Source organism: Alternaria hordeiaustralica, assembly GCF_023758085.1.
Source record: "Alternaria hordeiaustralica strain BMP 2776 chromosome Unknown scaffold_1, whole genome shotgun sequence".
NCBI classification, from domain to species: Eukaryota; Fungi; Ascomycota; class Dothideomycetes; order Pleosporales; family Pleosporaceae; genus Alternaria; species Alternaria hordeiaustralica.
In genome coordinates, this window is record NW_026056773.1 from 111,003 (window position 1) to 126,870 (window position 15,868).

Here is a 15,868-nt window from a genome sequence, read left to right on the forward strand (position 1 = left end):
CACGCTCCCACATCGCGATCCCCCATAGTATTCTCAGCGGTAGCGCTACCGTTCCGCCCTCGACGCCCCGTGCCTGGACCTCCTTTCCGTCCGTAGCCAGTGTTGCGACACGCCGGCATATCTCGCCGCGCCTCGCAGTCTGCAAGTTCCCACGAACCTGTCTTCTCCTCCCTCCGCCAAGCCTCGCACGCTCAAACACAGTATCCCGGAGCATCTGGAATTGTCGTCGTCGTCAGCGCTCGGACCTGCCCCTCGGACTGCGCGAGCTCCTATTCCTCAGCGACGGCCGCTCCCGATCCGACAAAGGACCACTGGCACCGTCTGCCACGCCGACATTTTCTGGAACCATATTTCTACGGCTCGCGCAGGCGCTAGAAGAAATCCCCAAGCCTAGGAAGCTTCCAAGACGCTCGCCCGCCGATTCGAAGCTTCTGCGGCGACGTCGGCCACACATATCGCATGCTCCTCCGCATCTTCTCCGCCCGCCCACGTTCGCTGCCACCGCAAGTCGGGACCCTGCATCCACCCGGCCTCAAGCATTTTTCGAGACACTTCTGAATCTCTGCGCCCATCGCACGCTGCTCAATTCCCTTTCCCTGCACGACCCCCGTGCGCCCGTCTCCACGCACGCAGCAGGCCTGACATCTCAACACCACGCCTGCTCTCCACATCGCCCACATGGCTTCTGTCGCAGAGGCCCGCCGCAGTCCCTTTTCGGGCGACCCTCACCATCCCAACCTGCACAAGTCGATTCCCATCCTGCCCTCGTCCAGCCCGAGGCTTGCGGCGTCCCGGGACCCCATGGACATCACGCCCTCGTCGTCGAACATGGGCCCGCCCAACGAGCGCACCCAATCGGTCTCGTTCCAGCTGCCGTCGCAAAGAGAAGGAAACGGCGATTCGGAAAACACTTCGCCTCCCAATGGCAACACGGCGCCTGCAGTGGGCGCTGCCGCAGCTGCACAACAGCCCAAGGTCGTCCAGACGGCCTTCATACACAAGCTATACAAGTACGTGTGCCGCAACAGTACGCACGCGATCCGACACTAACACGACACAGCATGCTCGAAGACCAGAGCATTCAGCACCTCATCTCCTGGGCGAGCACTAACGAGAGTTTCGTCATGTCCCCCTCTAGCGAGTTCTCCAAAGTCCTTTCGTACGTACACCTGAAGCCACGGCCGCTTCAGGCTTTCTGACTAACAAATCCCAGGTCCTACTTCAAGCACACCAACATTTCCTCATTTGTGCGCCAGCTGAACATGTACGGCTTCCACAAGGGTACGTGTCCAATTTCTTTCCGCCATGCCATAATCACATGCTGACTGTACTGCCGCAGTGAGCGACGTTTTCCACACTGGATCGCCAGACACCCCGCTATGGGAGTTCAAGCACGGCAACGGAAACTTCAAGCGAGGCGATCTGGTCGGTCTGCGCGAAATCAAGCGACGTGCTTCTAGACATGCCCTCGTCCATCGCGAGTCCTTCCCCGCGCCCAAAATGCCCCTTGGCCCACCAGCTGGGCAGGCGGTCGACCCAATGCCGGACCCTGTCGAGTCACGTCTCCAGAGTCTCGAATATAACCTCCATGACATGCATGCGCGCATGCAGCGATCAGAAGACACATGCGCATACCTCACTCAAAGGAGTTCGGTGCTAGCCGAGGGCATGATGAAATGCCACCAAGTAAGTCGATTGTCTAGACTTCAATACACAACAGCTAATAGATTATACAGTGGAATCAGGACCTTGCAAACCTCATCATGCAAATGGTGCCGGACCCGGAAAACCCTATCCATAGGGATGGTACGCGTCAATGCTCAAACCTTGTCTGCGCGACACACACTGACTTTTCCAGTCGCTATGATGCAGCGTGAAATTGCTCGACAAACAGACATGCTCCGAGCATTGGAGCCACCAGAAGATGCACCTCTCTCCGCACGCCAATCCTACTTCATGCAAGTAGACAGCAGCAACGGTCCACCCCTTTCACCCCGGCAAATGCCACAAGACAATCTAACAGAGTCGCGGAGAGGATCCTTGGCGAACGTTTCACGGCAAGCTCCATACAAGGCTCCGATCCCGGCCCATCTTGCAATTTCTCCGCGACGTTACGGTTCAATAGGCACGGGTAATTACTCTCCATCTTCAGCCAGAACCCCAGTTTCCCATCAGCCACCCCCACCTCCTCCACCACAAGTCCAGCAGCCGGGAGGTGCAAACCTGGGGAGCAACTTGCCAAGCACTTTGTCCCCTCCGTATAATCTATATAGGCGGCACACCTCGGCAGATATCCGCTTACACGGTTGGCAACCGCAGCCACCCAACCCTGCTGTCAATTCGCCCTACGCTTCTGGTTACAACTCCACACAATGGCCCTCGTCACCGCGCCATCCACCTATCGGAGGTGGTGACCAGCAGCTCCGTGATGCATTGGAATCATATCAATTACCCCGCGGTCCACGGCAAGCACAGTCAAGACACGGCTCTCCTCCACCGCCAAATGAGAATATGCCGTCGACATTAAATCCGGATGCTGGCTGGACACTACCGGGAGCTAGATACCCTTTCAAAGGCCTCGACACTGGACCACCTACTCGACGATCTAGTATGGCGTCCAATGTCCACTCGCTCCTCAACCCCGCGGAAACTGCGGAACGCAGTGAGGAGGATGAAGCAGATGACGTGCGTAAGCGAAAACGCATGCAGTGATGATCATACTCCCCCTGTCCGACGCAAACTCTTGTTGTGTCACGCGACTTCATTTATTCTGTTGTGTCTTTGCGTTTTGGTATGGCGTTCAGCGAGTCCCGCTCCGGACATGAGATCCACATTTTTCGATTCCCATATCCTCATCACGGCGTCTGGATATGTCTACCCATATTCCATTTCCTATTTTTCTTATCCATTCCCTAATTCTTATCGAAAAAAAGCTGCTTGCATAAAGACATGTACATGCATTGGGTGGTGACGACTTTCGGTATTGCTGCTCATTGATAGGGAGTAATTACGTGTTTGAGTGTCGATGGATTGACTCCACATTCCACTTTGTATGGTGGCAGTCCGAATGGGTCGGTTGGAGGTTGTGTGTGCTAGCCTCGCATGAGGGTTAGTACGGATGCAATGTAAACTTCGGTTACTTGTGAATTACCTGGTGTCTTTTACATACCAATGTTTACAAGCACTGCATATACGAGTAACCCCCTGACTACCCCGTTGTACAATACATGCAGTGGTCGCCGATGTCGCACGTGTGGAAGGTTGACCCTGATGCGCAGGTGACGTCGATGTTGATCAGCTAAACGAAGCGAGTGAGGTTCGGATCACGGATTCCAATTCGAAGAACGACGATTACTAAATGTGGGGTGCCACATAGACCATTAGTGAGTAGAGAGAGAGAGACGAAGAACCGATAAGTTTTGATCCTTTGCATTCAGTAAGAAAGAATATACTACAACAGTAGCATACAACCCAAGACTCCATTCCATCCTATCCGAACAGAAAGATAGCGACCGTGGTCAACCAGCCGTCCAAACAACCCCCCCGAAAACACCAAACACCGCCCTCCATCCCATATATACAATCCTCTTCCTTTCAACCCCAAACCCCCTACCAACTTTCCTCTTCAACCCTAAACCCTATACCCAAGCCACCCAATAGTATTCGAATAAACACTCAAATTATCCCTCCAACTCGCCTTATCCACCCCATCCACCGTAACCATCCACTCGCTGCCCACCTCACTAAGCGCAAAAGCCTGCACACTGCTATCCCCCTCAATACTAAAAATCCTATTCTGGCATATCCGCGCCCCACCACTCGCATCCGCGCTCGAACAACTGGTGCTGTAATTGCGGAAGAAAGAATACAAACCCCCACCGTACACAAGCACGTTCTTGGAGTTTAGCACGCGCAGACCGTAGGCGGAGGCGCCGGATGGGTATACGGGATCGGAGTAGGCAGCGGACGTGCCGTAGGGTTGGTTGGAGGCGTCGGGCGTGGGCATGTAGTATGGTGTTTCTGTTTGGATGAAGCCGGCGAAGATATTAGACGCGCCGTTGAATTGGTACTGGTAGTTTGCGTGGTGTTCGACGCCGTTGGCCCAGAGCCACACGTTTGAGGCTTCGACGTGCAGGCCGCGGCCCGTCAGGATGGTGATTTGCGTGCTTCGCGCGTCGTCCATGTCGTGGTCGGCTGTCCAGAACCAGTTGTTCTCGAAGTACGCGCCGTTGGCGCCCTTGGTTACGTGTACGTTTGTGTGGGCGGCCATGCATTCGGGTTTTACGCTGCCGACTGTGGACGGGCACTGCGCGACTTGCAGGTTTGTGCCTTTTGCGCCGCCGATGCGCGTGTGCACGTCCCAGAGGCCGGAGCCGCGTGAGGTGTTGAGGTTGTATTGAATTACGATGGCTCCTGGGGTGGCGCCTTGGGTTTGCACGATCATGTCGGACCATTCGATGCGGCCGCTTTCGCCAGGCTTGCCGATCTGCATAATGGGGACCGGGGAGTCTTTGTTGGAGAAGACGGAGCCGGAGCCCATGATTGAGGGGAAGGTTTCGCCGACCATGCGGGAGCCGGGGGGGACGTAGATTGTGTTGGTTACTCTGTAGACACCGTGCTCGAAGAAGAGGACCTGTTGGGATGTGATTAGTCTGGCGATAGGAGATGACAAGATTAAGGGAACGTACCTTGTTTGAAGAAACTGCCCTGTTGATGGCATTCTGAACAGCCTGGGTATCGTCGGTGCGACCGTCACCTGTGGCTCCACTGCCGCGAGCACTGATGAAGTCGCCAGAGTTGAGGTTCTCGTATTGTGGCTTCGACTTGGCGTAGTACTTGTTGCCGTCCAAAAGGCCTCCTGGACGAGCAACAGGGGTGAAGGTTCCTTGGAACTTCTCCGGGCCGTTGGCATTGGGAGCGTACTTGTTTCCCTGACCCCAAGCTTGGATAGTGAAGGTACCACCCTGAAGAACAGTGGCTCCGTTACCAACAACAGCGTTGGGTACATTGTTGAGCTTGATGTTCTCCAACATGAGTTGTCCGGCACCAGTAGGAACGCTGTTACGAGTCCATGCCATATCGACAAACTTCTGGCAGTTGGTGATCTCAGAGTCGATGATAACAACCGAGCCGACCTCAAGCTTATTAGCCGAGCCACCGTTGCTCATAGAGAAAGCAGTGCCGCAGTCACTGATAGTAAGACCAGCGTACAACCAGCCCCAATCCCAGATCTGCGAGATACCAGTAACAGCCTTGGAGATCTTGACGTTGCGCATGGTGAATTGCTGGTTTCCAATGTTCATGCCGTACAAGCCACCCTCGATGTCGAGGTCAGCCATGTGGCCACCAGATCCGTTCTCGACGAAGATACCGGCGTGGACTGAGTTCGATGCCTGTGTCATGCGAATCTTGACATTCTGGATGGTCGTGGCTTGCGAAGCGGGCCAGTGGATACCCTGGAAGCCGCTGGTTGGTGCAACAGCTGTGCCATCGATGATCAAGTTGCGGATCTGCCTCAGGAAGATGTTGGTTGATGTCCAGCCGGGTGCACCGTTGTTCTGGTAAGGACTGGCATCGATGAGAGCAATAGCCTGGAGAGTTGGAGCAGCCTTCAAAACAGGAAGACCTCGGGGGTTGCCGATGAGCTGAGTCATGTAATAGAAGATGATGGGCTTGCCAATGAGGTAAGTTCCAGAAGGAATGTAGACAACGGCCGGGGAATCAGTGGCCGAGTCGCACACGCCGGGACCGCAACGGTTGCCGTCGGCAATGGCACGGTTGATTGCATCGGAATCATCGGTAACACCGTCACCTATGAGGATGTTAGACTTGTACTGAAACACAAAAAGCAAAGTAGCTTACCCTTTGCTCCGTACTCCTTGACGTTGCGGAAGACCTTGTAAGCGCCGTTGGCGTTGAAGGCAGCCCTTCCGTTACCGGAGAGGTCGTTCAGCCAGTAACCATCCGTGATAGCAGCAACTCCCTGGATGCTGCTGATGTTGGAGGTGGGCTCCGTATCATTCACTACTATCTGTCGGGGGAAGCGTGCTATATTGTGTCAGTAACGCGAATATTCAGGGGAAACGGTCTTCGCTTACCGATAGCAGCACCCTGAATGCCCACTGCACTGAGGCAGGCGAGCAAGAAGGACAAATGCATAGCCGTGAGTATATGCCAATAGATAATGGTATGTTCAGTGAGAACACAAGGAGGAGGAGTACAAAGGAGTGTAGACTGTAGTAGCGAGAAGAAGTCTCAGAGGGAGACCATGATGCCTATTTAATCTCCCCGTTTGTTCACTGCTACACGTCGTGGCAGTGCGTGATAGGAGAAAGAACCATACACCCACGCGATCATTTGGAGATCTGCTCCCCATGAAGCGTGCCGACTGGCTAGCTAGCAACATCCGGTGATGAGATACTCACCGTCTACCACTGAGGAGGTCATAAGGCCTTGTCCAAGACTAACTCACTAGGCGGCTACCCCCGTTGCCATTTGAAGGGTTACATAGCTTACTTCGGTCCCGGCTTCGAGATGTCTTAGCTTGAGTAACATAGTCTGGGGAAAGGGAGGGTGTAGGTACGCGCCCTTCCTTTTCAAGCCCAATCTCCGAGGGGTGTTTTTTGTTGTTTGGTAAGTCGAATAAAACTTATTCTATTCTCGTGAGCAGTGTGATCTACTCTACATCTAGAAGCTTCAGTGGCCATCTAAACATGAATAGAGGATGACGATGGTGATCCAGCGTGCTGCCCAACGCATGCTATGGGTGAGCTACAAGCAGAAGTTGTAAGAAGACTCAGGGGATATGCAACTAACCTCGATGCAGCGTTGGTCACCGGGACGGCCCTACGCATATTATTTCCGTGAAGCGCTGTCCAGTGACTGTGCAAACACCGACCAAACCTTGGAAGCATGTGACGGACGCTAGTGCCAAGACCAGAGCGTTGAAGCCGGCAATTGGCTCCGCGGTCATGAATCTTAAAGACCCCAGATTTGCGCCGTCAACAGTAGTTCGCCACGAAGCCTAAATGTGGGGTAGTCTTGGGTAGAAATGCCATGCGTCGCACTGCATGAGTCTGCCCTATGATCTTGCCCTGCAGCATAAGCCTCAAGCGCGCGTGCTCATGTGTTAGTCTCTTAGACGTCAGAGCACTCACTTCACACCCATAGTTGTGATGCGGTGAATGCAGAGAGTCTTGTGAGGCTTCCGCGAGACAAGCAACGTGAAGGCAAGCCCGACACCTTTCTTTTTGACCTGCCTGATTGGAACAGACTTGTTTTGAAACGGCGCCAGTCAAAGATTGCGAATGACGGCGGCGAAGTCAGGCGCGTGAACGTTGGCCACGGAGTGTAGTGTCGTTTGCAGACTCGGGCATGCCTAGGTCTGGGCATCGTGGAGCTGTTGCTGGTTAGAGGTCGGCCGAACGCCATGTTTGGAGACAATTTCCTAGGTGTATGCTTTGAGATTGCAACATCGCAAGCGCCTCGTCGAATACCCCAGATGCACAGGAGCCGGGCCTAGGCGACGGTCATGCACAGGGTAGATCATGTGGGTCAGGGTAGATAGATTAAAAGAATCTGGCTATGACCAGTCATGTGGCTAGACTCGACTTACACTTTCGGGCTATCTGCCACTAAGAGCAGGCGCCGACCCAGTAGCTTCGCACATGGCAAAATCTGAGCATCAAGTCGATGAAAAAGTAATAGAATGTGCAATACAGGAGGTCAAGCGAATGTACGCTTGTAACTTCGGTCAAAGTCGGACAGCCCATTCGTGGTGGAGCAGGTGAATAGCTCAAGCGATTCTTTACACGCCTGCCTAAGAGGGTATCTTGAACGAAACCTTGAAATTCGTAGGCTGGAATCGTAGTGTACCAGCATTCAGTATTGCAAAAGGGGTTGAGATGCGCGTTGAGGAGCGCGACAGCTCGCCGTCTCTCGGACTTTGCGCAGGGTCGCGGCAGTCGTGTTGCGCGATGCCGTGCGACCAAACTCCCGACAAGCAGCGAATATGACAGATGGCCACGCGAGCGGTGCGACTTTGCAGATGGGATATTTCATTCATGTACAAGCGTAGTAAGCGCTGTGGTGGCCCGTGTACTGTCGAGGTTGGTATCCAGATGCCCAGACATTTCGACGGGTGCCTCTAGCATATTCCGTGGCACATAGTAGTACTGTGGGGTCACTGCCTATTCCCGTGCAGAGCGCATGATCATCTAGAGGTATCATAGCTTGGTCGAAAGTCTGATGAACATGCCGTCGGCGATGGTGTATATCGTACCGTTGCCGTCTTCGAGAGTCGCGCGAGCGTATAGTTTGCGGCCGCCGTCTTCTATTCGTTCGATCTTGGCTGTGCAGAGAAGCGTCTGCAGAGTTGGCGCCGGCTTCTTGTAGGTAGTGTTAAGATCTGCTTGTGCTCAGCTGGTGTTTCGGTGTTGATGCATGGTATGGACGAACAGGCAGTAACGTAGCTTGCGACAGGCGCGCGGCGACCGTCCTTACTTGCCCTTTGCGCCTTTTTCTCCATGACCGTCCCGATCAAGACGCCGGACATCTCGTCAAGCAACGTTGCCTGGAAGCCGCCGTGTGCGATCTGTGGGTAGCCTTGTAGCCCATCGCCTAGCTCCACAATCGTTTTAATTTCTTTGTATGCGATGTCGCCTGCTTCTTCATTCTTCGGACGGAAGGTAAGAAGCGTTGTTATTGTGCGATCAGTGCCAAGCGTTCCTGCGAAGAAGGAGTCTTCTCCTGATGGCTTTACTGACCGCGAGCTGGTCTCCATCGGCGTCCAGTTGGGGTCGTTAATCAAGGCAGCGGCCCAGGGAACAGACAACAGGTGGGAATGTTTCGCGTCCATGGTGGCGCATTGATAGTGTTTGCAGTGTGAATCGCGTGTGCTGCCTTCGCGTACATTGAGGACATTATTGCGGAGCGTGCGGGACTCTGGGGTAGCATGGATGCCGAGGTGTAACGGCAGGACGGGTTGTGGGGAGCTTGGAGCTCCGCCGCTCTGTAAGCCATCAGCACACCTGGGCAACCTCATTCGTTCATGACCATAACAGTCGTCAACACTTCAAAAACTCAACTCCAAGGTCTGCGATCAATGGGTCCCAAAAAGACTTCAAATTGAACGATAATTTGAAAGAATCCAAAACGCGCAAAAGCATCACGAAGATCTTCATGTGACAACGCGCCTCACAATGCAAGACGTCATGCCCACGCGCTAGACACTCCATCAAGCATTCCCACCACCAAAGCACGCACTATCTCTCAATGATGTAGCTGTGTAGCTGCCGAGGTACAGGTAAGGTCTAGATGTCATAACCAGCCCTTTTTCCCCAGATTTCATGCTCCGCGGTCAAACACCATCCTGATTTCATACCATACATCATACATTTTATCCAAAAAAAAAAGCGATTTCAGCAACAATGGTCGACACATCCCACTCTTCCTCCGTCCGCGGCACGCTCTCAAACCCAAAGACCAAAGAAGCCATGAGCTCCGATAAACCCACTCCCCGTCTCGGCGACCACGTCAGTCTGAAACCTGAAAACGACGATAGCAAGACTTTCCCTTCGAATGACGCTCCCTCCTCTTCCTCCTCCTCCACCTCCACCTCTACCTCCTCATCCCCGCCATCCTCACAAACCTCCTCCATCGGCGCACCCACGCCCTCAGCCCCCTACGTCAAATCCGGTACATCAGCCGGCGGCGCCGACAAGAAGGCCATTGGCAACGGCGGGAGTGCAGGTAGCAAGAAAGAGGAAGGAAAGGAGGATCTGCCGCATAGCAAGAAAGTACGAGGGACGCTTGCGAACGACGATGGAAACAAGGTGAATAAGACGCAACTGGGTGATCCGGCGAGTTTGAAGGCGGAGACGAGTGATACGAAGGATATGGGGAGGCAGACGGAGAGGGAGGGACGGGATAAGGGGGGGAAGAGTAAATTGTAGGGTTTGGCTTGTAGAGACGGGAGATGAGATTGGGGCATAGCATGGTTGTATATGCCTAGAGCACGGCAAGGCAGATGCGTGCACTGCATCCGATACTAGGCAGTGTCGTATGCAATGTACGCATCCGCCTTGCCGTGCTCTAGGCCTATGCAAGTTCGTTGACATCGTTACTGGGTATCTCTCTAATCTAGTCTATACACTCCAACCACCATCCATCATACTTCTATATACCCATCTATAAACACCTCATCAAAACACTTCAACCCCTCCCTCTCTCACATCCCAGCCTCCGTCCTCTGCGGCGCCCACCCTTTAAGCCAACTCCTCGCCTTGTCCAAATCCCCACCTTCAGCCTCCATAGCAGCAACACACCACTCCAACCCATAACCACCCTTCCCCTCAATCCCCTTCTCAGCAGCCACCATCTCAGCCAACGTCCTGCACTTCTGCGTCCTCTCGTCCACGCAAAAGTGCAACGGGGTCTCATACCCCCTCCCATCCATTCCCTGCAGGAAAGGCTTAACAAGCGGAATAGCATCTTTAGTCGGAATGGATTTATCTTCCTGGCCTAGGTTCTTCCGACCAGTACGGCAGTACTCGTTCTTACACCACGCTTTCCCACAGCCGGTGAGTAGCTGGGAGAGGTACCGACGCTCGATACGGCGACGCAGGGCTTTGCCTTCTGGGTCGTGGAGCGAGACGTAGAGAGGCCCGAAACAGACGCTGCAGAGCCCGATTTCGTTACCGGGGCCTTGACCTTTGCGCGTCCCGGCTCGGGTGTCACCGGCTTTGTTTGCGCCGTCTTGGGTGCGACCGCAGTTTACGTTGCGGCATAAGCGGGGTGGGGGGCGGGATAGGCGCTCGAGATCGTGATGCCGGAGGTGCGTGTCCATGTCGCGGAAGCGGACGATTTTGTTGCAGAGGTGGCATTCGGTTGTTCGGCCGCCGTCTGCTAGTTCGTGGGGTGTGAGACCTGAGAGGAGGAGTTCGGGGGATTGGTCGTTGGGGTCGCCTTCTTGCGGGACTTGGAGGTGGCAGAAGCGGCAGAGGATTAGTTTGCCGGGACATACGGTCGTTTTGTGATGGGAGAGCATGGGCATTGACGGGAATTCCATGTCGCATGTTAAGCACGTCTGTGGTGTGTGGTAGAGAGTGTCGTGCTTCTGGTGGCTCAATGTGGTGTTGCCACTGAACGTATCGTGTGGACAATGCCAATGGTTTTGGAAAGCTGGAGAGCGCTTCTGGAAGACTTGACCGCAACCTTGGGGGCAAAGGATGTTATTTCTTAGACAGAAGTTCTCATGCAAGAACAACGATCCCTTAGGCACGACTTGTTGGCAGTTTTTGCAAATCACTTCGTCCGGACCCACCGCTTTTGCATTCTCAAGAGCCTCGTCCAGCCCATCCATTGCTTCTGTCTGGGGGTCGAAAATCGACACCTTCAGTCGGAAGGGTTTGGGCGTGCTTGAGGGTGATTCAGACGGATATGCGTGAACTGAGATCCATACAGCTTCTGCGTCCTCTAGTTCGATGTTTGTAGGCTGTAATCGTATGCGTTTCGGATATTGACTCCTTATGTTTGCAAAAACATGCTCGTCTTCTCGTGGGCGAACTCTTTGTCGCGAAGAGTACGGACTGACGTATAGGTCGATCTCATCTCCATCTTCTACTTCGTCCAGAAGGATTTCCAGCCCCTGAGATCTGTCCCAGGATGTCAGTTCGTAGTCGACGTACTCGCCGTCAAGCACTTGTCCAGGTTGCGCGTTGAATATGTCGACCGCACCGCCGGTGGAACTGCCTTGTGATGTTCCGGGAGCGCGATGCATCTTGGCAGCTATCCTCTTCATAGTCTCGAGTGCTTGTTCTTCGTTCAATGCTTCGATATCCACCTCCAGATCCGTGTCTACTACGCAAATGCCATCTCCTTCGGGCTTGAAGCCGTCTACAAGGAAGCGAAACTCCTCGCGCCTGCCATCAACTCCTCGACCACCATTTATAGCCAGGACCTCGCCGTTCGTCAAGGTTGTGAAGTTGGATCGTAGATGTTCCTCCAGTAGCGACTTCCAATCCTCCGGGTCATAGCCAGCTTCGAGAGGCCGTAGCTTGACGAAGGTGCCCTTAGGTAGTTGTTTGGCATGTACTGTAATCTTGGTAGACGCAGCACCTTCTGTCCCCAGAGGAATTGCTCCATTTGACATAGCCACATCATCTTCGTCTTGACCGTTTGGGCTGGCATCCCTAGAGGGCTCTGCCGATTGTTCCTTGATTCCCAATGCCTCTTTCAGAAAACTGCTCAGCACAACTTCGCCCTCGTCTGCGGAGAACTCGCGTATTCCTGCATGTACAACTCTGCCATTATCCGGGTTGACCAAGCGAAAGGTAAGCGGATGGGGCAGTTGCTGGAAGCGGTCCTGCGTTTGTGCTCGTGCGTGACGTTCGGCGTTGAAGGTGTATGGGTTGAAAGGATCGAAAGCGGTGATGTGCGGTCGGTTCGCGTCGACGTGAACGACAGGCGGTGCGGCAAGGAGCTGCTCTAATGCCGATGGAGGGAGGAGTAGTTTATCACCGGATAGCGTGCTTCGCGTCGCATGTGCGAGTTTGTATTGCGCGGACCACTTCAGCTCTGCTGGCTCTGCTTCCGGGTCCATGGTTGTTTTGCGTCAGGTACAGAAAGGTGAAGGTAATGACTGTGGTGGGAACACATGAATGATGGTACGTCGTAGTTCAGAGGCGTGGAAGGGCTGACATATGCGCCTCGCGACTCGAAGCTTCGGTGAATGACTGGCGTCATTGCGCTGCCTCGCCTCGGCCCGCTTGGCTTATCGATAAGCCTCGCGTGGTAACGCGTGAAGATACCGCCACCGTTGAACGCATATAGCAAAAGTCTAGTTTCACCACTCGTAGTCGTCATGTATATTCTATATTTGGTCTACCATCTTTCACAGTGCAAGCGATGGTTTCCCGATACAACTGCGAGACGGTGACTAAGCTTCTTAGACACACCGATAGAGCTACGAGCATACTTGAGTATCTCGCAACATACAGCCCATATATGTGTAGACGTGTTTGAATAATTCATCATAATTGATCAACAGAAGTACGCGTCTCAAGAAAGATGCGAGAATCTCTCCGGGCACCTAAACCATATCTGTGTCGTCCATGCCAATGCTCCGGTGAGTTTCGATATGTCGATTCATGTTCTAAGCGGCCAACGTGGGGCGAACATCCCCCGGCGGCTTTGCGCGTCGCGTCGCCTACCTGACATCTCGCAGCGACTGTTTTAGCCTGTTTCCACTCGACCACCAAGACTTGCAGCGCGGGCTTGGCTGCAAGACGTGTTCCAATCTATGCTTCATCGCGGCCTGATCGTGCAGGTCCTATGCAGGAAGCTTTCGTGTCCTGCTAACACGCCTCTTGGCAGGGTCTTGCGCTTGCGATCGCCGCAGGGAACGAAGCATCGGCGGTATCCCACGCACCCACAACCCCATCTCCTGCAGCGTCTCAACCTCGATTAGTCTTTCCTTTTGCTCATCCAACACACACCTGCAGTGTCAGATCAGTGGCACGTGCTACTCCGCCCTGCCCTCGCGCTGTGTAATAAAGATTCGGTGAGTACCCATCTAACCTCTGGCCAAACTTCTCTGGTTGCATTCCCCGAGCCCTCACCATGGGCCCTTCTACCTTCAGTGACGACCTTCCTACATCCCTGGCGGACCTGCTTTCCAACACCTTGATCCTGCGCCAAACTGCCCCGTACCTGCCAATATCTGCTCTCCGTAACCTGTCGCGAACTTGCAAATCCCTACACCATGTTGTCTTCCAGTCGCCAGAGGCCTTTCGCTACTTGGATCTCTCTCCGGTGAAGTCTGCTATTGTACCCTTCGATGGACCTCTTGATATCGGCGGTACCAGTTTCCGTGCTGAGCGCATGGACGAAGCCCTCACCGAAGACGACTTCTATAGCGGCCCTCTACGTCATATCTTCAACAGACTTGAGAAGCTGCACGTCTTACGCAATGTTCACACACTCGTACTAGACGGGCTCAGCGTAACAGCCGAATTAGTCAAGGAGCTGCTTACCGAGGAACGGTTCAACGTCCGAATACTCTCGATTCGCGAAGCCAAACATTTGAACGAGCGGAAGCTCCAGCAATACCTGCGATATGCGGTCCGACCGTCCAGACCTGCGGGCACCCCTCGAGTCAAAGGCATCTACATCTTTGGCACCCGCGATCGAACACCGCGCCCTGCGTCGCCCGTCACGAAGAAGCCTTCCCCGCATATTCCCAAGGGCGTAACGACTTCACAAGGGGCGCAGATCGGGGCGCAATGGAACGAGAAGTCGCAGCAGGCATTGGAAGCTGTCCTAGCGCGGACCGAGGACAAGTGGTACCAGTCTTCTGGCAAGATCATATCGAAGCGGCCGTCCCCGGAATGGGCAGAGATACTCCAGGCGTGCGAGGGCATCATCGCCTTCGATGCCGTTCTGTGCAGAGGACCACGCCACGACCCAAGCAAGGCGTACGTCAGAGATGCGACTGCAGACGGAGCACCACATCCATCTTCGTTCCTGCGGCCTACAGTAGCCACTGTAGCGCTAGGTCCGTCCGGCTGCGAGACGTGCCACTCCTCTCCAGAAGGCCCGGCAGTATTTGGCGACTCCAGTCCGTCTCATCACCCGCTACTCAGTCCGGTCCCACTGCACGGGTCCTCCGTACGCGCCGCGCAAATACCACACACTCTCGACGGATCCGCCCCTCCACCTCTCATAGTGCGATGCGAGGACTGCCTGAAAGGACGCTGGTGCGAGAGATGTCACAAGTGGTGGGACGAGAACTGCTACACTGGATCGGTCACCGCCCAACGAACGGAACTACAGCAGACGGAGCTCACCGAGAGCTTCAAACCCGACGGGAGCAGTCAACTGCTCCCCAAGCAAACCATCAAGGTACATATGGGCCTCTGCGTGGAACACTGCCTCCGTGAGGAAATGATGGCCGGAGCCGGTAGCGACGGGATGTGGGGATGAAGGACCTACCTTGGCGCGCGAGCAGCGATGCTACCATGAGGCCGTTACGATGTAGTTGGATTCCGGAACCCGGAGCCTGGCTATATTGGATAATTGCACCTGGAGACTGGCACTTGCGCGCCAAGGTATGTGCTCACTCTTTGATCAAGAAATAGGCTGACGTGAAGAAACACAGGTTATCGGCGTGAGACGTGACTGTTTTGGCTGTGGCCACACGTGCATCAGCTGTAAGGAGCTTTTCATCCGCACTTGCAGGAAATGCAACAACGAGTATTGCCGTGAGGATAACGACGCGTCTTCTGACACTCTGGTTAGTATGGTGCGATAAAACGTATAAACATCAACTAACTCGTCTACAGTGCGACTGGTGCAACTATACTTCACGAAGGACCAGGGAGATGTATTGAACTTGGCTTTCGTCGCTTGATTACAGCTTGGATACCTCCTCGGCCAACAGCAAACGTATCGCTTGCGAACACAGCTATGGCTGGATTTATGATTTATGATTTATGACATCCCTCCCCTCTTAGCATTAGGACTAGATACCCCCCTCAAATCTATGGACACGGTTCCCGAACCTACTTCTCCGAAATATGCAAATGAAATTTTGCATGCGCAATTGTCTAGCATCGAATCTGCGGTGCGGCTTCCCTGTGTGATCGTTCGTTCCTTCTTTCACCTATGCATCATGCAGGATATGGGCGTGGTCGATCTAGCCCGTTTCGGCAGACACGCTCCTGCCTGTTTGCGTTGTCGCCTATCCGCGGCACGTCAACACGTCCGTGGTTGTCGTCCTCGACTTCCTCACCTTCACCTGCGTTTATTGTTTGGTCGATACTTTATCCAGCAAAGCTACCTGTCTCCAGTGTTTCGCATAACGGGAGTC

At 54.1% G+C, this 15,868-nt stretch overlaps 6 protein-coding genes across 6 annotated transcripts; 3 read left to right on the top strand and 3 right to left on the bottom strand.

The window, feature by feature from the left end:
- Positions 1–678: 678 nt before the first annotated feature.
- Positions 679–2,712, top strand: J4E84_000040 (uncharacterized protein; the record flags this gene model as incomplete). The annotated part of the gene is made up of 7 exons (XM_049382685.1): positions 679–1,010; positions 1,061–1,159; positions 1,214–1,281; positions 1,340–1,686; positions 1,737–1,806; positions 1,859–1,962; positions 2,320–2,712. The coding sequence occupies 7 exons, from the start codon at positions 679–681 to the stop codon at positions 2,710–2,712; spliced, it is 1,413 nt and encodes a 470-aa protein (XP_049248203.1).
- Positions 2,713–3,631: 919 nt separating this feature from the next.
- EXG1 (exo-1,3-beta-glucanase) lies at positions 3,632–6,159 on the bottom strand (the record flags this gene model as incomplete). Its single annotated transcript, XM_049382686.1, has 4 exons — positions 3,632–4,633; positions 4,689–5,812; positions 5,863–6,048; positions 6,099–6,159. 4 exons carry the CDS (start codon positions 6,157–6,159, stop codon positions 3,632–3,634), a joined length of 2,373 nt encoding a protein of 790 aa, XP_049248204.1.
- A 2,066-nt stretch (positions 6,160–8,225) lies between these two features.
- On the bottom strand, positions 8,226–8,857 carry J4E84_000042 (uncharacterized protein; the record flags this gene model as incomplete). Its single annotated transcript, XM_049382687.1, has 2 exons — positions 8,226–8,407; positions 8,458–8,857. 2 exons carry the CDS (start codon positions 8,855–8,857, stop codon positions 8,226–8,228), a joined length of 582 nt encoding a protein of 193 aa, XP_049248205.1.
- A 571-nt stretch (positions 8,858–9,428) lies between these two features.
- On the top strand, positions 9,429–9,953 carry J4E84_000043 (uncharacterized protein; the record flags this gene model as incomplete). Its single annotated transcript, XM_049382688.1, has 1 exon — positions 9,429–9,953. The coding sequence occupies one exon, from the start codon at positions 9,429–9,431 to the stop codon at positions 9,951–9,953; it is 525 nt and encodes a 174-aa protein (XP_049248206.1).
- Positions 9,954–10,228: 275 nt separating this feature from the next.
- J4E84_000044 (uncharacterized protein) lies at positions 10,229–12,601 on the bottom strand (the record flags this gene model as incomplete). Its single annotated transcript, XM_049382689.1, has 1 exon — positions 10,229–12,601. One exon carries the CDS (start codon positions 12,599–12,601, stop codon positions 10,229–10,231), a length of 2,373 nt encoding a protein of 790 aa, XP_049248207.1.
- Positions 12,602–13,620: 1,019 nt separating this feature from the next.
- J4E84_000045 (uncharacterized protein) lies at positions 13,621–14,982 on the top strand (the record flags this gene model as incomplete). The annotated part of the gene is made up of 1 exon (XM_049382690.1): positions 13,621–14,982. One exon carries the CDS (start codon positions 13,621–13,623, stop codon positions 14,980–14,982), a length of 1,362 nt encoding a protein of 453 aa, XP_049248208.1.
- Positions 14,983–15,868: the final 886 nt, after the last annotated feature.